General features: G+C 36.7%; 1 protein-coding gene and 1 long non-coding RNA gene across 7 annotated transcripts in view; one reads left to right on the top strand and one right to left on the bottom strand.

Moving 5' to 3' along the window:
• LOC105468440 (teneurin transmembrane protein 1) overlaps positions 1-26,095 on the top strand; it is an 839,487-nt gene that overhangs the window by 454,407 nt on the left and 358,985 nt on the right. For all 5 annotated transcript variants that reach the window (XM_071089007.1, XM_071089006.1, XM_024788669.2 and 2 more), the window contains one exon: positions 24,255-24,495. In XM_071089007.1, the coding sequence (XP_070945108.1) occupies positions 24,255-24,495 (241 nt within the window). The remainder of the gene's footprint in view (positions 1-24,254; positions 24,496-26,095) is intronic.
• LOC105468439 (uncharacterized) lies at positions 1,787-24,671 on the bottom strand. 2 transcript variants are annotated; one of them, XR_011618373.1, is made up of 3 exons: positions 24,620-24,671; positions 17,758-17,893; positions 1,787-1,940 (listed from the first exon to the last, which is right to left on the bottom strand). It is a non-coding gene; the product is annotated as an uncharacterized lncRNA (long non-coding RNA). The 2 variants fall into 2 exon arrangements; XR_011618372.1 differs by having other exon boundaries at positions 17,758-17,812; positions 24,620-24,663.

The raw sequence follows: 26,095 nt of genomic DNA on the forward strand, positions 1-26,095 counted from the left end.
GGGAAGTCAAGTATCAATGTAAAGATTCAGAGATGGAGAGAGCACCAGTGTGTCTGCTGAATGACAAATGTTGCAGTGTGGCTGCAGAACAGGAAATATGCAAAGGCATACCAGGCCAAAATCATGCCTTTTTAACTTCTCAAAAAGTGTTTTGAAACTTTTGAATTTAAATGTAATATAGTCAATCTATATGTGTATGTATTTTTTAAATGTCCAATAGTTTTCCAATGTAAAAACAAAAACAGTCCAAACAAAGCATACCTCAAAAATGTCTTCCATTGGCCTTTGCTTCAGTTTATTTTGCAGAAACTGGAACACATTTGTCACTCCATTGACAAGCTTATCTAGTGAGGCATGGCACTAGGCAGTGTGTGGATTGATAAAATAAGAAACTCCCTGTTCTTAGAATTTGCCATTTAGTTGAGGGATAAGACAGACAAGCCCAAACACAAACATAAAGGTAGCAGAAGCAGGTATTTTTATACAACTGTCACTAAGGGCTTGCACACTCCCTAAACACTATACCCAGATATTACCACCCAATCTCCCTCATTCGCTTCCTTGCTCGCTTATCTTTATTCAGATTCCTTTCTCCTCAGTGTGCTCTAAGCTTCACAGTAACACAAAAAGGTACCTAGTTGGTTCTCTAATTGAAATATCTGGTCTTGGGTTTAAAGACCATCTACCAATTGCTGTCCCCACCCCTGTACTCATTTGACTATGTCCATTTACCACTTCTACCTGGGCATGCTCTCCTCTCCAGGGAGGCAAACTTATTTGTCACTGGAAAATATTGTCCTTTGAGAACCTGAGGTCTTAATGGAAGGCAGAAGAGCAAGCAATGAATCACTGATAAAATGTGATTGCCTTTGATAAAGTAACACGAACAAGGGCTTAAAACATAAATTTCTTGATAAACGTTGGATTAAAGTTTAGCCAAATCCTGTAAATAGCCATTATATGTTAAATAATCAAGATGTACAGTTTTTTCCTTACTAATTCTCCAGGACACAGAAGGTAACTAATCCAAGGTGACATGGTTACAATAGGATTCAACAAAGTCTAGTCTGTTCTAGGATAGAAAGGTATATTGTGCTTCTTTCGAATGCCCTCCAGAAATAGAAGACTACATCTAGGGTGAACATTCCAACTTAATCCTAAATCCAAGAGATATTTCTGTGCCTATTACCTGATTCAACTACTGGCATAGCACTGATCACCTTGTAAAGCACACATATAAAATGGCTCTACAATAGAGAGCTGATCTCACATGAAACCTAGAATATTTGTAGAGTGATTATAAATGGATTAATGTAACATTTAGTAGTTGCAACTCAGGTGAGAATAGGAGATGAGCTGGAGACACAAAGAACCTCTTGTCTCACCATTTCTTCCCACGGACTAAGCTTATCAAAAGGGTGTGTGTGTGTGTGTGTGTGTGTGCACTTTTGAGAGAAGTGACATCCACCTTCACCATATGCTATGTGCTTATAGCATATAGCTTATAGCATATAGCTTATAGCATAATAAGCACTTAATAAGTGGTACGAAAATGTTTGTTTAGAAAATTAAATAGCCAGCTTGGGCTAGGAAAATTATTAAATCAGTATTAGCATGTCTATAATTTTTCCCCTCTCTTAATTGTTATATTTACTTCTGCTGCCTTGCTATTCCCTCATACCATTGCCCAAGCCACTGAGGTACCCTGCTCCCTTTCAGTCGGGCCATTTCCCTTCCCTGTGTGTCATACAACTTTTCTGTGAAACCTTGTAGACTAGTCTGTTCTCTCTTTTTCAACTCTAACACTGTTTACAATTACCTGCTCATTCATTCAATTGTATTAATATGTATGTGCTTACCCTCCTCCCATGTCAGTTGCATAACCTTCTTTTTTGATGACCACCAACTATTCCTTTTGGTGATTTTTCAGGCAGATATATCTGTTAGGGGAAGAGGAAGAAGGGTTAAATGGCAGATTTATTTCTGTAATCTTTGGAATGAGGTTAGTCAGTAAAGACTACACAAGTAAAAGACCACACAGTAAAGACTACAGCATCATACACAAGTATGATGCTGACCATTGTGTATAAAGCTGGAAAGTGATTATGACCTGGAGTAAAGGCATACTTATCTCAATGGTCACCACTGGTTGACCATGTAATCTTCAACAAATAACATAAATTTTCCATGCCTCATTTTCCTTACCTTATATTTAAAGGTATGTATTTATTGTACCATCAACTTTATAATCACAATAACTTACCACATCTTATAATGAGAATGATGATTGGAATGATATATAAATGGAATGCTATTTGCACCTCTCTGTGTATAAGAGAATTGAGAATGATTAAATACAGTAGCAAGTCATTTACTCAGAATGTCTGAGACCTGATCTGTTCTAGATTAATTGTATTAGAATTTAGATATCCTAGTTCCAAGTGAGCATAACAATTTTAAAGCCATGTTAGCTCATCAATTTATGCTATATAGTGTGAGATGCAAAGTATAGTAAGAAATAAGTTTTAAAACCATCTGTCTTAGAAAGCATGACACATAATATGGAATGTAAGATATGGTAGAAAATAAACAAGTTTTTAAAACATGAGTTAAAGAAAACATTTATTTAGTGTTAGTATATTATCCAGATGAGTTGGTGCTATGTATGGAATTGTGTCCCCTAAATTTATATGTTGTAGCCCTAACCACCAATGCGATAGTATTTAGCAATTGGGCCTTTGGGGGATAATAAGGTTTAGATCATTCCATGAAGATAGGGCCCACATGATGGGATTAGTGCCCTTCTAAGAAGAGACACACTCTTTCCCCACCATGTGAGAACGCAACAAGGAAGGAGGTATCTTGTTTTTTTTATGGAAGAAAATATTTGCAATGTATTTAACACAAAAGGATTAATATTGGACTTTATGTAATAACTTCAAATCGATTATAAAAGACCAAACATCCAATGTACATTAAAATGTATGGAAGTTATAAAGAGGCAATTCAGTTTTAAAAATGAAAAAATAAAATTTAAAAATGGCTAATGGACCTCTTTTTTTTTTTTTTTTTTTTTTTGAGACGGAGTCTCACTCTGTCACCCAGGCTGGAGTACAGTGGCCGGATCTCAGCTCACTGCAAGCTCTGTCTCCCAGGTTTATGCCATTCTCCTGCCTCAGCCTCCCGAGTAGCTGGGACTACAGGTGCCCGCCACCTCGCCCGGCTAGTTTTTTTGTATTTTTAGTAGAGACGGGGTTTCACCGTGTTAGCCAGGATGGTCTCGATCTCCTGACCTCGTGATCCGCCCGTCTCGGCCTCCCAAAGTGCTGGGATTACAGGCTTGAGCCACCGCGCCCGGCCATGAACCATTTTTAAGATGCTCCACTTCACTTGTAACCAGAATACCCATAAAAAGTTGTTTAAAATTATAATCCATTTATATTATAGAATACTATGGAGGCATTATTTTTTAAATTAAGGTCTATTTGTATGTACATATGTGGAAAGATCTCCAAATGCATTTCTTAGAAAAACATGCTACAAAACAATGGAAATAGTGTGATCCCATTCGTGCTTTTTAAAAATGTTTTAATTTTTTATTTTTTTAAATATATTTTAAGTTCTAGGGTACATGTGCACAACGTATAGGTTTGTTGCATATGTATACATGTGCCATGTTGGTTTGCTGCATCCATTAACTCATCATTTACATTAGGTATTTCTCCTAATGCTATCCCTCCCCCTGCCCCCAACCCCATGACAGGTCCCGGGGTGTGATGTTCCCCAACCTGTGTCCAAGTGTTCTCATTGTTCAGTTCCCACCTATGAGTGAGAACATGTAGTATTTGGTTTTCTGTCCTTGCGATAGTTGGCTTAGAATGATGGTTTCCAGCTTCATCCATGTCCCTACAAAGGACATGAACTCATCCTTTTTTATGGCTGCATAGTATTCCATGGTGTATATGTGCCACATTTTCTTAATCCAGTCTGTCACTGATGGACATTTGGGTTGATTCCAAGTCTTTGCTATTGTGAATAGTGCCGCAATGAACATACATGTGCATGTGTCTTTATAGCAGCATGACTTATAATCCTTTGGGTATATATCCAGTAATGGGATTGCCGGGTCAAATGGTATTTCTAGTTCTAGATTCTTGAGAAATCACCACACTGTCTTCCACAGTGGTTGAACTAGTTTACCCTCCCACCAACAGTGAAAAAGTGTTCCTATTTCTCCATGTCCTCTCCAGCATCTGTTGTTTCCTGATTTTTTAATGATCACTATTCTAACTGGCGTGAGATGGTATCTCATTGTGGTTTTGATTTGCATGTCTCTGATGACCAGTGATGATGAGCATTTTTTCATGTGTCTGTTGGCTGCATTAATGTCTTCTTTTGAAAAGTGTCTGTTCATATCCTTTGCCCACTTTTTGGTGGGGTTGTTTGATTTTTTTCTTGTAAATTTGTTTAAGTTCTTTGTAGATTCTGGATATTAGCCCTTTGTCAGATGTGTAGATTACAAAATTTTTCTCCTATTCTGTAGATTACCTGTTCACTCTGATGGTAGTTTCTTTTGCTGTGCAGAAGCTCTTTAGTTTAATTAGATCCCATTTGTCAATTTTGGCTTTTGTTGCCATTGCTTTTGGTGTTTTAGACATGAAGTCCTTCCCCATGCCTATGTCCTGAATGGTATTGCCTAGGTTTTCTTCCAGGGTTTTTATGGTTTTAGGTCTAACATTTAAGTCTTTAACCCATCTTGAATTAATTTTTGTATAAGGTGTAATTCCCTTTGAAAACTGGCACAAGACAGAGATGCCCTCTCTCACCACTCATATTCTACATAGTGTTGGAAATTCTTGCCAGGGCAATCAGGCAAGAGAAAGTAACAGGGTATTCAATTTGGAAAAGAGGAAGCAGCTATCTTCAAGCAGCTATCTTCAAGCTAGGCATAGAGCCCTCACCGGAAACCAACCAAACTAGTGTTGCAGAACTTTCTCCTTAGTTCAGCTAAAATCAGGTTCATGTCACACAACCAGAAAAGATTAGGCTTGTGGACACATAGAAGGGTGAGGAGTGGAATTTACTGGCCAAAAAGGAAAAAACAACAACAAAAAAAAAAACCTCAGCAAAATGAGATGCTAACAGGCCCTCCACTTCACAGATTCAATCCTAGATCACCACACAGGAATAGGAGAGGCTGCCCTCCTCCCCACTGCAAATGGGGAGAACTTCCTGAGGCTCCACCCCTTCCTCCCAGTGCGCAGGTTGGCTGTATTCAGAGACAATTAGTCCTGAAAGGGTGGGCTTCATCCAGGACCAGCAGTCCGGTTTTTCAGCCTTCAGGCTGTTACAGGCTTGAAAGCATGGTTTTGTCGGGGACCCTTGACTGTCACCTGTCTCTATCACTGGTACTTTGAACTTCTAATCTCTGAGCTGTGAGAAAATAAAGTTCTAGTGTTTTTTTGTTTGTTTGTTTGTTTGTTTTACAGCCTAGAGCAGCCTGGCAAGTGCCTGAATGTTTGTTATAACTCACGGCCTCACAGAGGCCTGGGTCAGCCTCCAATGCCAGATGCCACCCAGAAAGGCGATAAGCACAATGTTCTTGGCTTCATCTCACTCATCTAAGTCTAGCCAGGATGAAATGTGCCTTCGACAGAACTGCTTCTTTCTTTCCTCCAATGTGTCCTTTCTGGATTCTTTTATATTCATAGGTTTCCCTCCCTGCTTTTTCTTTCTTTCTTTTTTTTTTTTTTTTTTAATTATACTTTAAGTTCTAGGGTACATGTGCACAACATGCAGGTTTATTACATATGTATACATGTGCCATGTTGGTGTGCTGCACCCATTAACTCGTCATTTACATTAGGTATATCTCCTAATGCTATCCCTCCCCCCACCCCCTCCCCACAATAGGACCCTGTGTGTGATGCTCCCCTTCCTGTGTCCAAGTGATCTCATTGTTCAGTTCCCACCTATGAGTGATAACATGCAGTGTTTGGTTTTCTGTTCTTGTGATAGTTTGCTGAGAATGATGGTTTCCAGCTGCATCCATGTCCCTACAAAGGACACAAACTCATCCTTTTTTATGGCTGCATAGTATTCCATGGTTTGTATGTGCCACATTTTCTTAATCCAGCCTGTCACTGATGGACATTTGGGTTGATTCCAAGTCTTTGCTATTGTGAATAGTGCCACAATAAACATACGTGTGCATGTGTCTTTATAGCAGCATGACTTATAATCCTTTGGGTATATCCCCAGTAATGGGATAGCTGGGTTGAATGGTATTTCTAATTCTAGATCCTTGAGGAATCACCACACTGTTTTCCACAATGGTTGAACTAGTTTACAGTCCCACCAACAGTGTAAACGTTTTCCTATTTCTCCACATCCTCTCCAGCACCTGTTGTTTCCTGACTTTTTAATGACTGCCATTCTAACTGGTGTGAGATGGTATCTCATTATGGTTTTGATTTGCATTTCTCTGATGGCAAGTGATGATGAGCATTTTTTCATGTGTCTGTTGGCTGTATGAATGTCTTCTTTTGAGAAATGTCTGTTCATATCCTTTGCCCACTTTTGATGGGGTTGTTTGTTTTTTTCTTGTAAATTTGATTGAGTTCTTTATAGGTCCTGGATATTAGCCCTTTGTCAGATGAGTACATTGCAAAAATTTTCTCCCATTCTGTAGGTTGCCTGTTCACTCTGATGGTAGTTTCTTTTGCTGTGCAGAAGCTCTTTAGTTTAATTAGATCCCATTTGTCAATTTTGGCTTTTGTTGCCATTGCTTTTGGTGTTTTAGACATGAAGTCCTTGCCCATGCCTATGTCCTGAATGGTATTACCTAGGTTTTCTTCTAGGGTTTTTATGGTATTCGGTCTAACATTTAAGTCTCTAATCCATCTTGAATTAATTTTCGTATAAGGAGTAAGGAAAGGATCCAGTTTCAGCTTTCTACTTATGGCTAGCCAATTTTCCCAGCACCATTTATTAAATAGGGAATCCTTTCTGCATTTCTTGTTTTTGTCAGGTTTGTCAAAGATCAGATGGCTGCAGATGTGTGGTATTATTTCTGAGGACTCTGTTCTGTTCCATGGTCTGTATCTCTGTTTTGGTACCAGTACCATGCTGTTTTGGTTACTGTAGCCTTGTAGTATAGTTTGAAGTTAGGTAGCGTGATGCCTCCAGCTTTGTTCTTTTGGCTTAGGATTGTCTTGGCAATGTGGGGTCTTTTTTGTTTCCATATGAACTTTAAAGCAGTTTTTTCCAATTCTGTGAAGAAAGTCATTGGTAGCTTAATGGGGATGGCATTGAATCTATAAATTACCTTGGGCAGTATGGCCATTTTCACAATATTGATTCTTCCTATTTCTATTGTTTTAGCCACCCAGTCAATGGTGTATTGTTATGGCAACCTGAACCAAGATAGTTGGCTATTTATTATTTTATTTATTTAGAAATATGGATGTATATCTCCAGTTTTTGTTGGCTAGCAAGCACATATCTTTTACTTTCATCATTACTTGACACAGCCCAAATTTTCCAAATACAACTGATTATTTACATTAAGGAATAGGCTATATAATATATATGTACACAATTCAATGCATTAAAATGGAACTGGAGACTGTTATTCTAAGTGAAGTAACTCAGGAATGGAAAACCAAATATCATATGTTCTCACTCATAACTGGGAGCTAATCTATGAGGATGCAAAGGCATAAGAATGATACAGTGAACTTTGGGGACTCAGGAAAAAGGGTGGGAGGGGGTGAGGGATAAAAGACTACAAATTGGGTTCAGTGTATACTACTTCAGTGATGGGTGCACCAAAATCTCACAAATCAACACTGAAGAACTTACGTAACCAAATACTACCTGTTCCCCAAAAGCTTATGGAAATAATATTTTTTTTAAAAAAACTATTTTTATCTGTTAAAACATACGTTATTAAGAACACTACAATTCCTGGGTTACCAGCAAAATCTGTGTTGATGACCATGTAATTATCCATTATAACTTGTCTGCCCCATTCATAACGTTTTCATTTGTCCATTGTGATATTGCTGACCCACAGAATCACACTATCATCATGTGATTTAAGTAAAATACATGATTGAGTTATGTATTCAATTATTTATAGATAAAAATTCCACTCAATGAAGAAATGGCATGACTTTTTATTTTGATAGAAACACATAAAATATACAATCTTAATTTTAATATACCATCTCCAATTTTAAGTGTATGGTACAGGAGTGTTAACTATGTGTACATTTTTGTATAGCAAATATCTGAAACCTTTTCATTTTGCAAAATCAAAAATTTATACCCATTAAACAATTTCCCTCTCCAACCTCCTCTCAACTCCTGGAAATCACTATTCACTTTCTAAGACTTTGACTATTTTAGATTTAGATTCCTCATGTAAGTGGTATTATGTAGTATTTGTCCTTCTGTGTCTGACTTACCCACTTAGCATAATTTTTTCCAGGTTCATCATTTTGTGCAAATGACAGGATCTCCTTTTTTAAGGCTGAATAATATTCAATTATATGTATATACCACACCTTTTTTATCCGTTCCTCCCTTGATGAACGTTTAGATTTCTTCCACCTCTTGGCTGTCCTGAGTAATACTGCAATGGATGTGAGAATACAAATAGCTCTTTAAGATCCTGTTTTCCAATCTTTTGGATATATTCCCTGAAATAGGGTTGCTGGATCATATGGTAATTCTATTTTTAATTTTTTGAGAAGCCTTCATACTTTTTTCCATAGAAGGTGCACCTTTTTACATTCCCACCAACAGTGCACAAAGGTTCCAATTTCTCCATATCCTCACCAACACTTTATTTTCTATTTTTCCTTATAGTGGCCATCCTAATGGGTATAAGATGATTTCTCACGGTGGTTTTGATTTGCATTACCCTGATGATTAGTGACATTGACCATCTTTTCATATACCTTCTGTCCATTTGCATGTCTTTTTCAGAAAGTTATCTATAAGATGATTTCTCACGGTGGTTTTGATTTGCATTACCCTGATGATTAGTGACATTGACCATCTTTTCATATACCTTCTGTCCATTTGCATGTCTTTTTCAGAAAGTTATCTATTCAGGTCTTTTGCCCATTTTTTAATCAAGTTGTTTAGTTTTGTTTTGTTTTGTTTTTTCTGCTATTGGATTGTATGAGTTCCTTTTCTATTCTGGATGTTAATCTCTTATCAGCTGTATGGTTAATCTCTTATCAGCTCCCATTTCATAGGTTGTCTTTTCACTCTTTTGATGGTTTCCTTTGCCGCACAAAATGAACTATTATTTTTAAAGTCATTTTTTAAAAAATTCTGTTGTTCAGATACTTCTAGTCATTATACTCCTGTATAAACAAACTTCTGTTATATGGGAAGTTGAATGCTTTTGTTTGTTTGTCTTACATTTTCAGTTCTTTCAAATGGAGATGTTATACAAATTGAGTGTATTAGTTCATTGTATTATGAAGAATACAATAATTTATGTGTAAGAAGTTCCCCAAATTCATAAAATATAAAATAACATTCGATTCACAATTTTTTAACAAGCCGGCTCTCTAGTATCCCTTGAATTTTAAGACTTTAGATTCTGGCGTACCTATGAAGTGCTATACTATGTATTTATTTAATATAGCCAACCATTAGAACTATTATACTGAGTGACATATGTAGTGATACTATTTCTAGAGTTGCTAATTGAATTACCATAACCCTAAACTATCCTCATAATTATCTATTGTTGTAATCTAACATGTATTTGAGAAGGAAAATCCCTACATGTGATTAATAGTTTAAGATAATTCTTTTTATTGTAATAGCATTTATTTGAAACCAATTTGGTACTTCCCTAGTGGAGAGATGGTCATCATGAATGCCAATTATTTTATTAAATAAGAATTTATTTTAGGTACATAATATTTCATTAGTAAATGTGGTTAAACTTTAATGTGCAGGAAGAAAAACAGCATACATAAATTGCTCAGTTGTCTTTTTAAAGCAAGCCCATCAAGCAGTCTCTTCTGATATTTTCAGCATCAACTTGGGATAAAATGACACACCAAATAAGCTAAAAACTGTTACTCTAGATTACATAAATTATGTAGGTGATACTGAAATGAAGATATTTGCTACTCAAAATTAAAAGGAAACATTTAATGATGTGTGCTTGAGCATATTGAATTGGACCTACAAATAAAATAACCCACTACATACATTTCATTATAAGTTATTACATAGCTGATTTAGACTCAGCATTTTATATTAATTGGTTGCAATAAAGAGGAATGATAAGAGTGGTATAAGCACAGTTAGTGTGGTTTGTTTTGAAGGCCAGGAGAGATGGCTGAGTGGCAACAAATGGAGTCAGTGCAATGCTATAGTACCCAAGGTCTTGCACTAGGTTCTCCACATCTCTCAGATTCATATTCTCCATCTCTAAAATGGGCACAGCATATGAATGTTGAAACACTGTTTTCTTCAAGGCAGTGGAAGTTATCCATAGCCTCAGAAAACTTTAAAAGTTACACATTCTTAACAATAATGACTTTTTTTCAAATAGTCCGTTTTCACAGCATACCAGTTATGTGAACAAGAATGTAAAATAAGAGACACTAGAGGGCCAAAAAATAAAAACACTAAAAAGGAGTAAATGAAGCTTGTGATATCTCCACAGTGAGTGTGTCTAAATTAATGTTATTTTTTTCGTGGCACCAATACAATTGACTAAAGCTTTGTAGGTCAGTTATTTCATTTGGGTTATAAAAAGTCTCCAATTTGGGCCGGGCGCGGTGGCTCACGCCTGTAATCCCAGCACTTTGGGAGGCCGAGGCGGGCGGATCACAAGGTCAGGAGATCGAGACCACAGTGAAACCCCGTCTCTACTAAAAATACAAAAAATTAGCCGGGCGCGGTTGTGGGCGCCTGTAGTCCCAGCTACTCGGGAGGCTGAGGCAGGAGAATGGCGGGAACCCGGGAGGCGGAGCTTGCAGTGAGCCGAGATCGCGCCACTGCACTCCAGCCTGGGCGACAGAGCGAGACTCCGTCTCAAAAAAAAAAAAAAAAAAAAAAGTCTCCAATTTGATTCTGTCTTCCCCCCAGAAATGATTAGCCACATGTTTTAATGGCATACCCACAGCCATAGTCTTCATGACAGCAAGACCCTGTGTAAATGATTTCAGTTGGAAGGTGGGAAGAGGCCTTAACATCTGTGTAGCCTTACCTCTCCCCATCTTGGGCTACTGTTCCAACAGAGGAAGGGGACATGTTTTTCTTTTCTTCCTACTTTGCAAGTATATATCTTAACAGGCATAGAGAAAAGAAGTAATAGTTGTAGTAGTAGCAGCAATAGCAACAAATGTGAATATATGTTAGTCATCACTGAATTCTTTGAAAGAAAATTGGTTTCATAATCTAAATTCATACTGGAAATAATTACAATAATAATTATATTAGTAACTAACATTAACTGAATATGTCACATGTACCAAACACTATACTAAGTATTTGACATACAATCCTGGTCTGGTACCCATGCTCTTTACATATACTATAATTAATATGCAATGCTTTAACAAATATATTTGGATACACTAAGAGGCAAGCCGTATGTCCCAAATTAGGTTGATACACAGTTACAAAATTGATCAGATAGCTTTCGTTTATAATGTGGATGTTGGTCTTAATGCCAATATGATAAAGTCCCTGTTTATTTGCTATGAAAGGTATACCTACGGAGCACCACATTTCTAAATAGTAGTCATCGCTTGTTAGGTGGTATTTTTGTATATACTATTTAAAAATGTTTCTGAGCATTCCTGACACTTTAACCGTTTATCCACAACTCCTTCTCTCATGGGGTTTGACGTACTGTAAGGGAATTATTTGAAAGACAGTTTTGCTTGCAGCTTGGCCCAGTGAATAAAGCATCAGATAATATTTGTGAAAGTCTTTGAGAGATGCAGATGAAAGGTGTATCATAAATACAAAGCACTAATGTTGCATTCATGGAAATGGTTCTTCTTCACATCCTTTGCTCTAATGTCTGAGTCCCAAGGTGTTATTGCAGTAGGTACTTTAGAAATGCATGCATACCCCCAAATCATTTTAGTATAGAGGAAAATGCAAGTGAACACAGAGTACTTAACTAAAAGTCATGAAATAGAGACTGTTATCTGAAGTGAAAGAAACTTACAGCATAATAAGGAAGCTAATCAATAGAGAGTGTTTGGTGTGGCTTGGAGGAAGAGGAAAGGATAGGTGTCAACTGTTCTTATAGTGACTCATAACTTCAATAATAGCTTCTTAGAACTTTTAGAAGAAAATAAGAAAACTGAAAATTGTGGGAAAAAAATTCAACTATAATGCAGAAGTTTTAAGTAATCAAGTGTCTTGGAGTCAAGTAGATTATCCTCTTAGGCTACTTACTAGATGGCACTTGATTTTATAGATTTTGTTGGGCTCAATAATTGATCGTTCATTTAATAATATTATTTAGTGCTTACTATGTGCCAAGCACTCTGCTAAGTGTTTTGTACACATTACTTCATTTCATTCTCACAAAAAAACATTGAGATGCTTATTACTATCCTTATTTTACAGATGAAGAAACAAAAGCTTGAAAAGGTTTATAGCAAACTAATAGTAAATGACAGAGCTGTGATTTAAACTGACATAGGTCTGATTCTAATATCTGTAACTTAACCACTGTGTCATTCAAAAATGTCATGATGTACTTACTAATTTAAACAAGTTATATACAGATGATATCTCTAAGTAAGTAAATTAGTAGCAGAGAAAGTACTCTCCACTTGATTCACCTTATTGAAAACAAACAAATGAAACTAACACACTCTCCTCTTTGTCTTCTACTACTAAATATAAGGTGTTCCCTAAATAATTAGGTTAATTTCTCCTTTTCTTTGGCTTTCTCATCATTTATTTTGTAAGTTATAAGTAGGATGGGCCCTACCTTAAAGAAAAGTATAGTTCCATAGTAGACAGCACTTGACCTTTTATTCTGTACAAGTAACAATTTTATATATATATATAATTTTTATATAGTATATATATATATATATATATATACCTTGACATGCAACCCACTTTGTATGTTTATCACTAGAAAGCCCTATGATACACTATGTTCAAAACTACCCAGAATGGGAAACATCTAAGCCCTGTATTGTAAGTACAGAAAAGAGGAAATTGCCCTAGTGCTGCCAGGGCAAGAATTTGAAGGTCAGGGAGCTGGACAGTAAGCCTAAGTGACATGGCTTCCTGAGTAACAGAATTATGCTTTACATAAGCAGTTTCCAAATGCTGATGAGACCAAGAGCATAAAACAGAGCAATCCCATAGTACTATGTTCTTTTACCCTGAGGGAGAGACAGCTCACTCTGTGTGGGCTACCAAAACCAGAAAATGAGGGCTTGTCTCCATGAAGTACAGGGGAAGCAAAAGGGAACCATGTATACATGCTTGCATTTTAATTTTATTTCTATCCTTTGTGGTGCTTATTTGCCATTTGGGAGCCAAGAAAAGTAAAAGCAAACTTGAATTAAATCCAGGTTGTCATCATTCCCATCCAGGAACCCAGATGACACTCTGTGATCTGGTCTGGTTCAGACCTCCAGTGTTAATACGCAGAAAGGAGCTTCTGTGCACTCATTCACTGATTTCAGGCACTACAAGAAGTCTCTTTGAGAAACTGTTTCATATAAGTAATGTATGTTTAATCCACTGTCCCTCTCAGCATCTCACCTATCATACAGACCTATCATACATATGTATTTGCACAAGGTACATGAATACCTTTTGAAAAAACTTACTTGAATGAGCTTAACTAAGAAATAAATTGCTTAAGAGATAGGTTGGTGCAAAAGTAATTGAGGTTTTTGCCATCATTTTCCATGGCAAAACCACAATTACTTTTATAACAACCCAATACTTGCTTAAAGGACATATTTATTAATCACTACCTATGAAATCGTTTCTTAATTTCTAGGATTTCCATCTATATTTACTACCGCAGTCTCATATAGTCATAGTTTCATTAACATGTGTTTTCATTTTTTCTTCGTTTATGCAAGCTGACTCTCTTCCCCTTGAGATGAGCTAATTTTTTTCATTTTCCTAAGGCATCTATACATTATGTTCATTTCACTGGAGGGGAGTACCGGCATTCAGTGTTGTTCAATTCATTCTAATATCATATTAGCAGATTCCACTAATTTGCTTTTTTCTATTATTTATTTATTTGAGATGGAGTCTCACTGTGTCGCCCAGACTGGAGTGCAGTGGTGCAATCTCGGCTGTCTGCAACCTCTGCCTCCTAGGTTCAAGCGATTCTCCTGCCTCAGCCTCCTGAGTGGCTAGGACTACAGGCACGTGCCACTATGCCCAGTGAATTTTGTATTTTTTTGTCCAAAATTACCAAATTCCATAATTTAGTAGTTCAGTTTCACTATGTTGGCCAGGCTGGTCTCGAACTCCTGACCTCAGGTGATCCACCTGCCTCAGCCTCCCAAAGTGCTGGGATTACATGCCTGAGCCATTGCACCCGGCCTAATTTGCTTATTTTGATAGACATTTCACTTGATCTACTAGCAGACACATCTATATCAATAGATCAGTATATTTCCTAATTGAGCTGCCTTCTCACAACTTCATTAGCCATATTCTAGTTAATGAAGTCTCAAGTGCAATCTATACATAGTTTGAGGCTACATGTGAAAAGACATCATTACAAAAGAATTTATCAGATAACTTTTTTGTATTCTGGGTGATGTTCATCCCGAATGTTGCATTTTGTTTGGGGAACCATAAAGACCTAGTTAAATTGGAGTGAGTCCAGGGAGATAAGCAGTAATGTAATTGAGAAAATGAATCAGATTTTGAAGGAAAAATAAAATGACTTAAATATGCATAGCTTAGCATAAGCGAAGTTTATAAGATAGGCTTAGTAATAGGTCGTAATTTTGGCATATCTCCCAAAAATATCTCTATTTAACATTTCACTAAAATGCCATGTTGAAAAACAAGAAGATGGAAATTTGTAATAATGAATCAATCAATGAACATTTCAAGCAGAAAAGTTTTCAGATACAGGCTGTGCCCACACAATGCCAAAACAGCTGTTAGGAATGTGAGTAATTCAGTCAAATCAGTTATTTGGCATCATAACACACTCTCACCCACCACAGTTGCTATAACTTTTTTTATAAAATAAAACTTGATTGAATTCAAACTTTAAAATTTTGAATTCACTCAAATTAATTAGATTTGTAAATAAACAAAATAATAAACTTGTATTGAATAAAGTTATTGGTTGTGTGTGGGAGATATAAAGACGATTCAGACTCAGATCCTGATACAAGACAAGTGTATGCATAGCTTCAATGCAAGAGGGGAAATAAAACTTTCTCTCCTTCCTACAGAATTGCTACTTTCCTGCTCATACTTCTTAGGAGGCTCTCTCAGTAGCCCATTAGATGTCAGACAGAAAGATTGGTGGCAGCCAGTAGTGTTCTACCAGCAATCATTAAGATCATAATTCTGAAAAAAAAAATGTTTTGGCCCCAACACATTTGAATAACATGTACATGTTGCTCATATGAGAATACCAGGACTTCTTTTTTTAATCCTTCCTATTTCCTTTTTTGTTGTTGTTCAGAGGGGAAAGATAAGCAAACTTTCGTCCCTCCCATGGTATGAGTAGAATCACTTTACGAGCATATGGATATGAAAATCACCTATGACAATTGCTTATAAGATCAGAGTTGTACCCAATTCCTGTCACTAGCTGTAACCCCAACCCCTTTCTTTCCCATCCAAGAAAGCACATCCAAATGCAACTCAGTGAGAGTGGCACTATTAGAGGCATCACCCTGAATCCACTCATCTATACTTTTTAAAAATAAATAATTTGTGAATTTCAGTCCTCTATTGTAGTAATAGGTGACCGCAAAACATTGGCATGTTTTGATCCTATAGTTGAGCAAAGGGCCAAAATATGAGTGAAATTTGAGAATCCTCTGGGTCTTGTGAATACTGCTATAATAGTGCCATCTCTTCCCATTGTCCCAGATGAGGGATATGTACTTGTTTAGCTCCCAAGTACAGATGCCAGGGTTCCTCTCCATCACTCCATTAGGTGTCCATGGGTGCCCTTTGTTCTTAAAGTTGTGCTGGTGAAGAGGAACCATGGAGTACAGGGGATATTTCTTGCCAAATACCCAGACAACGGTGGTTACGAGAACATTTTCTTCAGCTTCTATTTGAAAAAAATTGGACAAGGGTGAAACCTTTCCAAGGCTTCCCTAGCCTCTATGCTTTTTTTATACTCTAGAATTTTTGACTTTTGCTTTTTGTTTTCATTTATTCTTAATATAGTGTGCCCTCACTATTTAACATATGGTAGCTTGAAAAATATTTTTTCTTGAAACTTTACACAGTTGTAATGTTTTCCTGATTTGTGCTTCAAACATTAAGTTTCATCTTTATAAATAACATTAGAACAAATTTTCATTCCTTGCTTTTTGAACAAATACAGGGTGACCATTTGTAATAGTGTAATAAAAATAAAGCCCTGAAAATGAAAACTTTATAAATATTCAGGATATCTCTTATTAGCTAATTCATTAAATAATGCACTGTCAATTAATTCATAACCCTCCATTACTTACCTGCAAATAAATAATGAACTTGAAGATTGAAAATAATTGAAATACCTACATAAAACTTTAGTTTGAGTATAAACTAAATATGAAATTTTTAAGGATCATTACTTTTTTATATTTTCTTTTTGATATACTTCACTGGCTAATAACAGAAGCCACAATATCATTGTCAACATAAGATAAAACAGGGCAATTTTCTACTTCATGTTTCATGGTACATAACAGATAACAGTTTCTTTCAAGGCTATAGTGAAAAGGCTTTGGCCAACCACTAATTTTAATTGCTAACTGATACCATATACTAATGTTTAAATATTGGCATTTAAAATTCCAAATTGTACTATAAAGTAGAGCTCTTTGCCACTTTACTTAGAAAAATGACAATTTTCTAAGATAACAAATATATTGGCTTCATTGTTCTTTTTTTTAACATTGCCAGACTACTCTGCAAATATTAGCAGAGATGTATCCATCTTGCATTTTCACAATCAAGAAAATTATGTAGTTTGAGCAATTACTACAATAATTTAAACAAAATGGCATTTACCACAGCCCTCTCTTTTTTTCTTGATTGTAAAGTCCTGGATTGTTTGTCTTAACCTATGTCAGAGAGTTGATTGAGTTAACAAACCAGCCACTTACTGGCAGAAATATTGAGTATTATGCCTGAGGTTGGCTGATTGTACTATGTAAAGCCAATACAGTGTACAGCACAGTTGGATTCCCTCTATAACAGAGACAGGAAGAAATGGGCTGGACGAGGGCTGCTTTGTGGATCTTTGACTAATTGTTATGCTTGCACAACAAATTGGAGAACAGGAAAAGAGATTAATTAAACTAGAAAGTAGAGAATTTGGACTTTCTGGATGTAGACCAGCACTCCCTCTAAAGATGAGCATCAGCTTATAGAGAGACTAAAATATAAACATGAATTTCAGCACAAACATGTCAAAGGCTCGTAGGTGCTTTATTGTTGACCTTTATTTCCAGTGATTGTAACAAAGATCAACCTAACTGACAGAAATTAACACAGCATACTATATCTTACCTGCAGGTTTAGTGAGAGGGCCATTCAAAGTCCTCAAAGGGATGTACTTGACAATCTGAAAAACAGTAAATAGTATCCAGGGCTGTGGGAGCCATGCAGAATGCAGTAATCCAGAACCAGATTGAGCCCATGGAAACTAGAAAACATTGTAATTTATTGTTAGCTTTCCCCCAGAGCCTCTGTGACTGCTCTCCTGCAGTCATCTGCTTTAGTTTTGAAATCTCCTCTCTATTTCTCTCTCCTTCTAACTCTTTCTGTTGTTGTCTGTGCCTCACTCATGCACATGCCCATTTATGCATAAGTATTTATTAAGCATTAGCTATTGAATAGACTTTATTTTACATTCTCAATCCAATGGTTTATTTAACTGATAAATCTGCTTTTAATAAAGGATGTTGGTATATTAATATTAAAGCAGTATTATTTGAGCCAGAAAAGTGATAAACTATATTGTTTATTTTCTTCTGAAAATCAGTTTTCTTACTTTTTTATTCTTTGAGCCTCTAATAATAATTACGAGGTTGAGAACAGAAATGTCCATAGCCAGATACACTTAAGTCTAATTTGATGATCATTGAGCACTATGAAGTTAATGGATATTAGCCATAACATGCAAATCTTAAAACTACCTGCTCACAAGTTACAAAAGCTCTTTGTGACAGGTAAAATACTATTAAGTAGTAACATACATTTTCAGTTAGTAGTAATAATTAATATTACTAAGAAAATATCTTCTCTTTGTTTTAAGCCTGTTTCCTTTTACCTCTACTCCTGCCTAGAAGGGGAGAGCAGCTCAGAAAAACAACCTCAGGAACCAAAGGCTTCTAATTGGCCTTGAGAGATTTGACATAAGTAGTATGGCAATAACCCTTGGTGCTCTGATGTTCTTTGCACATGTAGATTATATGGTCTTCAGAGACATTAATTAATATTGCCTCATAAGAGCTCAGGAAGGTGGTTAAATACTAATAGAGGCCCATAATCCCTTGTCCAAAACCTTTGGGGTCCACGTTTTTCAGAATTTAGAATTTTTCAAATTTTACAAAGGTGCTGCTGTACGTATACTGTATATTATATATACACCCACCCAGAGTGAGGTATGGGCCAGCACCCCTTAATAAAATGCATTAATACTTTCATAGCTAAATGTATGAAAATTCGCAAAATAAGATAAATAAATGAAGACTATAAATATCCTCAGATCCCTTCAGGTCAGGCTTTGCCACCAAAATTTATGAAATTAGATAAATAAGTTAAGACCACAAGTATCCTCAAAGCATTTCAGGTTAGGCTTTGTCACCCAATGAGTTAGGGAAAAACAAACTCATTTTTCAGAGATTCTTTGATTCCATAGTTGTAGATAAAGAATTGTGGAGCTACCCTTAGCCTTGGTCAATGAGATAATGAAACACGTAGTAAGACCAGGAAGTACAGACGTGATTTCTGACTCTCTGTGACCTTTTTCTAGAGCTATAGGAATATATGTGCCCCTTTTGACAACATACACTGCATATTAACCTTGGAAAAAAACATATTTAGGGAAGGTACTGTCAGAGTGTCACTAAAGAAAAGAATGATCAATTTAGTACATGGATTTCAGAAAAACTAGCCATGTATCTACTTTGCTCAAATTTTTCAAGAAAAATTATCTATTTGGCATTACTGTAATACTGACAATATTTATTTTTAATACCTACAGAAAATTATTTTGCGTGTACAGCCAATGCTGCTATAGCGCTTGTTTTATAAAGGTTAATTTGTTCCCTTGGTATTGGGATGTTTGAGAACAGTTTGAACTTAAGACAAATTTTGCGTTTGCATATGCGCAATTCCATCTGTTAAAAGCACTAGATGAATGCAGAAAACTGCATACAGCAGAATGAACTGCATAAGAATACACAAAATGGGCACATGTATATACCTGAAATATCCATCAGATATTTCAGCTCACCACATGTGGATAGGAGCCTGTCCCATCCACATCTGGTATTTAGAACTTTCCGTCCTAGTCAGATAACTTTCCTTTTCACCATTTCACAATAACTCACAATTTGCAACTCTTCTGACACCCACTTTCACAAGATAAAGTGTCATATTTGGTATGGCATTTGTGTATCCCTTAACCATTAATATATGAAAAACTATGCTGTCATTCTTATTAGGTTCCTTTTTTTAATGTGTCGTTGATTATGTTTTTGAATGTTGCATCCCTAACCTCATTTTTTCCGTAACGCTCTGGTTATGTGTGATTTTGCGTAGTGCAGTGAACTGCAGAAATGCATGCTTTGTCTTGTAGCCGAACTGACTGTATGTGTTAATGAAATGCAAGGGACAAAACACCCTGATAGACACCCTGATAAGATGCCACAGTATTTCTGAGCAGAGATACTCTAATTTCTTGTGAAAACTTTCTCTAACACATTATCCAAAATAAGGTTTATCGGCAAAAAGAAAAGAAAAGGCGGGGGTGAAAACTATGCGTGACACATTTCTTCTTCCACTTACCTTTTGGAGACAGAGGCGATGTTGTTTCTGAAGGCTTATACTTCTATTAGCAGCTCTGCCACACTTAAAATGTCTCAGATCTACAGTTTGGAGGAATTTTGCTCCTGAGAAATTATCTTACCAAGTTATTTTAGGACCTCAGACCTGAAACTGGCTACTATCCAAGTATATTATGTGAATTAGACCTTTCCATCTGAAAACTTAATTTATTTTCAGAAAGCTTTGTAAGTATGTCTGGATATCTACATTTGCATAATCACCACTCCCCTCTTCTGCCTTCCTCTCTCTCAGGCACAGAAGTGCATGGTTGCCACATATATTTGGAAGTGAGTGTATGTGACTTTCAAACCCCTAGAACTGGTGTTCTAGAGCTGCTGACACTGAACACTAATGTATTTTTCATTAGTGTTTAATGTTGGGAAATCCCATTTCACGGAGCCCAAGGATTAAATTTCTTCATTTGGGAGGAAACAAGTGCATTCCCCATCTTTTTCCTGAGGTGAAAAGGAGAATGAATCTGAGATAATTTGCATTTCATAAAGGCTTAAGGTCTGGACGTATTCCACTCAGTGCAACAATCCAATATTGTGAAAGCGTTTAAAGGCAATATGAACTAGTAGGGAAACTTCCACATATTTGAAATGTGGAAATAAAAATACACAGTAAAATAGATAAAAATCAAAATATCCATATATATTATATGGATATGCATTATATGTAGATAATCTAAATGACTAGACAAAGCCGTTCTACCTGCAGCAGAAATGTTATAATAATACTATGATTGCACTTTTCAATGAAGTAAAATTTTTATCATTTTTCATAATAGAGTTGCAAAGATTTTGAGGTAATCTAGCAAGAAATAAATCTAGATGTTAATGAGATATTCTTTTTCTTTGGAACAACTGTACTGAAGAGAAACCCGTTCTCTTGCACAGCTGTGCTGACAGAAACCCCTACTGATTAAGCTAGTAGCTGTCACACATGTTGTTTAGAGGAGTTCTGAACACAAGACCTCAAATTGACTCCTCTTCTTCTAACCTTGAACTCCCACCTTTTGCCTCCCTTCCCTCGGGTCATTAAGTGCTCTCCCACGAGTGGCATTAGACAGTAGATCTGTAGTGTGTCACTGGTGCTTTTTTCACATCGTGAAGGGGCATCATTTTAAGTACCTTCTTCAGAGTATCACTGTCCTTTGTCATAGCTCTGGGAGGCATTCCACTAAATCTTCAAGGGGAAAACCTACTTGTCTGTGAATTGAATAGATAGCAAGTGGCTACAACAGAATGAGAGCCAAAGGAAACACAGAGGTGGTTATCTGGGTCCCATGATCCAGTCAATCCCTCTTCTACTGGCAAAAGATTTTAGAGATCTTGCTCAATGTCATACAGCATACAGGAGAAGTAGAAGGAAACCTTATTCTAAGAAACATGCAGTCTATTTTGGGAGAAAAGACAAAACACATAGGATGTGATGGGGGTGCTATAATATTGCCAACACAGGGGTCAAATTTATGGCAAAACCAGTAAATGTTAAAGTCATAGAAGAGAGTCATGTTTATGTTCTGAAATAGCATAATGGAAAGAGTGCTGGGCAGAGTACTGGGATTTCAGATAACATAACCTGTGGGGGTGGGGGAGAGTTTTAAGTTCAGTCTATCTGTTAAAATGTCACTTAATTTACAAAAGCACGTGCAGAAAAAGAGTAAAGGAATTATCTGGCATGGGCAGGAAAAAGTATACAAGTTGAATGACCTTGAGCAAATCAGTTCACCTCTTTGGGTCTTGGATCTCTCATCTGTAAAATGGTGAGTGGAGAGAGGCAAGCTTAACTAGATGATCCCTATGATTTCTTCCAGTCTTATAATTTTATACTTTTACACTTTTATTACATTCAATAAACAAATAGTCAACAAAATGCATGTTCAAGTGCATTTTACATGAATTAAATTTAATTGCTGGGAAAAGGGATTACTATTATTATCCTTATTTTACAAGTGAGGGGTTAAAGCTTCTAAAGGGTGGATGCAGAACTTAAACCCAGATTTGCCATACATCCCAGTCCAAGTCCTCTGCACTTTCCACTATGCTGTGTTGCATACCATTACACCACAATGCCTTCCTTTCTACATTTAAGGAGTCATGGTCAAAGAGAGAAGTAGACAAAATAAACCTAACTGAAAAATCAAGAAAATGTGGACAATTCTTTGTCTCTAAATCTTATGAGGGAAAAGAGAACTCATATTACAGAGATCTGCAATACAGGGAATGAAGCATTAGCTAGAGAGTCAGGAGATGTGAGTACCTAGTCCTGGCCATGCCACTAACTTGCCAAGTGACCCTGGACCTGTTTTCTCATTTGCAAAATGAGAGCATCTCCAAAGTCCTTTGGGTTTCAACATTCTGTGCTTCTTTGAGTCCCCAAAATGGAAAGCACACTTCTAGTTATGGTTATGAGTATAAGCCCAGAGGTTTAAAAAAAGTTAATGAGATGTTAAGTATTTGTGATGATTTTTTTTAGTGGACATGGGATTTGAGCTGGGCCTGGAATAATGGGGGTGATTTAGGAAATTCATGAAGCATTTTAGTTCTTTTTAAATATACAAGAATAGCTGACCATCTAAAGGAATCCTTTATATAAAATGAATGATCACCACTCCCTTCTCTATCTATCTTTTGTACAATTCAGATTTTCATATAGTGAGTTTATTTAAAGGGAGAGCCACCTGTGCTAGAAAATACAGCCAAGAATTTGTCATGCTCTTGGGAGAGTAATATTGTTTTTAAAAATAAAAACCATGCCAATGTCTTTAAAATTCAAGTTTGAAGTAAAAAGATTGAAAGAAGTGATTTTTTTTTTCTGTGATCAGCCACTGCAAAGTGGGCCTCAGCACAAACCAGCTGAGCCCTTTGCTAGGTATCGAAAGCCTCTGGCGTTTTTCTGCTTTTCAACTCTCAGTCATTTGGGAGGTGGGACAAAGCCATGCTGTCTACAAAGTTTATCTAGAACGTGCTGGTGTTACAAGAAATCACTTGACATCTATTATGTTTCTCCTGTGGAAGAGAGGTGGCTATCATCTACAATAGTGATTTCTTTTTAAAGGGGTTTAATTGGGGTATTTCTCATGGGCCAAATTCTAACTCACTGTCTTTACGTATGCCTGTCAGGAAAACAGTGGAAAAATACCAAACAATAGCAACAACAGAAGTCTGAGGACCACTGTCCCAGGCTGCCCCTCTGTAAACAAGCAGAAAAAAATCTGTTTCCCTGCTGCCTAAGCTGCTGCTAACATGGCAGAGCTCCTAGAAAGGTGTGGCAAAGGGAAAAAGGTGCAGACTGTGCTTTGCATGGCCATGGAAATATGTATAACAACTTGAACAAACTCCTTTTAGCCTACCTTTTGCAAATAACACTCTAAGCTGGGGGGGCTGGCAAAGAGATTAGTTTCACACAGCCAAGTGACACACTCGTGAGCTGTTTTTCTAAAATATGGATTTGCTCCTGTATAGGCAAGCTCACATCCTTTCCTGAGGTAAGCCAGAAGGTGGCCTTATATTTTTATTTGAAGTGCCAAATGATCTTCCTTGCAACAAATTTGTGCCTTTTACTAGTATTTTCTGAAGTGAGAATTTTGCAACTGATGGAAATCAGCTCACTTCTATTCTGTAACTTGGTGTCTTGTTAATGATTTATTTGTTCAGTAGCAGAAACTATGACAAATGGTGTGAGGCGGCCTCATTTACTTTTTAGCTGCTATAGCCCTAAAGAATTTACATGTAAATGCAACTGCAAATGTTTTAAATTTCATAAGCATGCTGCACGTGCCTTTGTAAGTTAAGTGGCATTTTTACAGATAGACTGAACTTAAAACAACCTCCCTCACCCCACAGGTTTTATTATCTGAAATCCTGGTAAGTCTGTCGTGCTAGTTTCCCTGACTGCCAAGTGGGAGAGTAAGTCTCTATTTTGTGTTTCTCTTCTCTCCTCTTTAGATGTGCAGAGCAGCCCACACAACCAGTTCACCTTCAGACCCCTCCCGCCGCCACCTCCGCCTCCTCATGCCTGCACCTGTGCCAGGAAGCCACCCCCTGCAGCGGACTCTCTTCAGAGGAGATCAATGACTACCCGCAGCCAGCCCAGCCCAGCTGCTCCAGCTCCCCCAACCAGCACGCAGGATTCAGTTCATCTGCATAACAGCTGGGTCTTGAACAGCAACATACCATTGGAGACCAGGTACTTAAGCTATTATTGATCCCACTAAACTTAAGTATTGGCAGAGGATGGTTCCACTGATTGCAGAAACTCATTTCATCACACACATCTGCAGAGACACACAAATGCACAAACAGATACATACCCAGATGCATGGGCAAAAAGGAAGACTCCTTCACAGGCACAGATGTGCAAACAGACACACACATCTAGATCCAGCCACAGACACAGACCAGAGCAGATACACGTGAAAAGATGAAGCCGCAGATACATAAACACCCTGCTGTCACATATTCACAAAAACATAAAACAAAGCAATTATCTAAGCTGTCACTGAAGCCTCAAAGTGAAACGCAATTGTCCCTTGGTTTAAAAAACTACAGTATTACAGGAAAACCCAAACACAACTGGAGGAGGAGTGATCATTTCTATTTTATTTATTGTAAGATTCTTTGAAAAAATAAGCTGCCTTCAAACATTTAAAAAAATAAAAGGATCAGCCTCATGTAATGGAAGTATATGTGTACATTTAAACACTAAATTCTGCCTTTAGGGTTAAGCTTTTGGTCTTTCGAGAAAAAAAGTTTGCCTGTTTTTCTTCACATGTTTAGTTTTCTAGATTCATTCCTCGGAGCTTTGTCGTGATAAAAGTTCTACTCTTTGCAGTTCTAGGTCCCTTGATCATGATAGATTTTAGCACTAGATACAATTAACAAAGAAATTACTCATCATTTCTAGTCACTTTCTTAAATCAAAAATTACAACTTTATATTGACATAGAAAAACATGAACTAATAGAACATAGCATTCTATTTTCTTTGAAATTCAAGGACTTCCCCTTGTTTTTTTGTGTGCCTTATTTAGTTCTACAATGGAAACTTTTATTTTTGTTTTATTTTTATAGATTCGAGGATACATGTGCATGTTTGTTATATGGATATATTGTGCAGTGGTGAGGTTTGGTTTTCTAGTGTACCCATCACCTAAAGGGTGAACATTGTACCCAATAGGTAATTTTCTAACCCTTACTCCCTGCCCATCCTTCCTTTTTTGGAGTCCCAAGGGTCTATCATTTCCATTTTTATGTCCATGAATAGCCGTTGTTTAACTCCCATTTATAAGTGAGAACATGTGGCATTTGGTTTTCTGTTACTGAGTTAGCTTACTTTGAATAATGGCCTACAGTTCTATCCATGTTGCTGCAAAAAACCTGATTTACTTTTATGGCTCTGTGGTACTCTGTGGGGTATATATACCACATTTTCTTTATCCAATTATTCATTGATGGACACTTAGGTCAATTCCATGATTTTGCTCTTGTGTATTGTGCTGTGATAAACACATGAATGCAGATGTCTTTTTGATATAATGATTTATTTTTCTTTGGGTAGATATCCAGAAATGCATTGATGAATCAAATGGAAGTTCTATTAAAAATTGCCATACTGTTTTCCATAGAGGTTATGTTAATTTTTATTCCCATCAACAGTGTATAAGCATCACCTTTTCTCCACATTTTCACCAACATCTGCTGTTTTTTGACTTTTTAATAATAGCCGTTCTGACTGGTATGAGATGGTATTTCATTGTGGTCTTAATTTGCATTTCTCTGATAATTAGT

This window comes from Macaca nemestrina, chromosome X (genome assembly GCF_043159975.1).
Source record: "Macaca nemestrina isolate mMacNem1 chromosome X, mMacNem.hap1, whole genome shotgun sequence".
In the NCBI taxonomy this organism is placed as follows: Eukaryota; Metazoa; Chordata; class Mammalia; order Primates; family Cercopithecidae; genus Macaca; species Macaca nemestrina.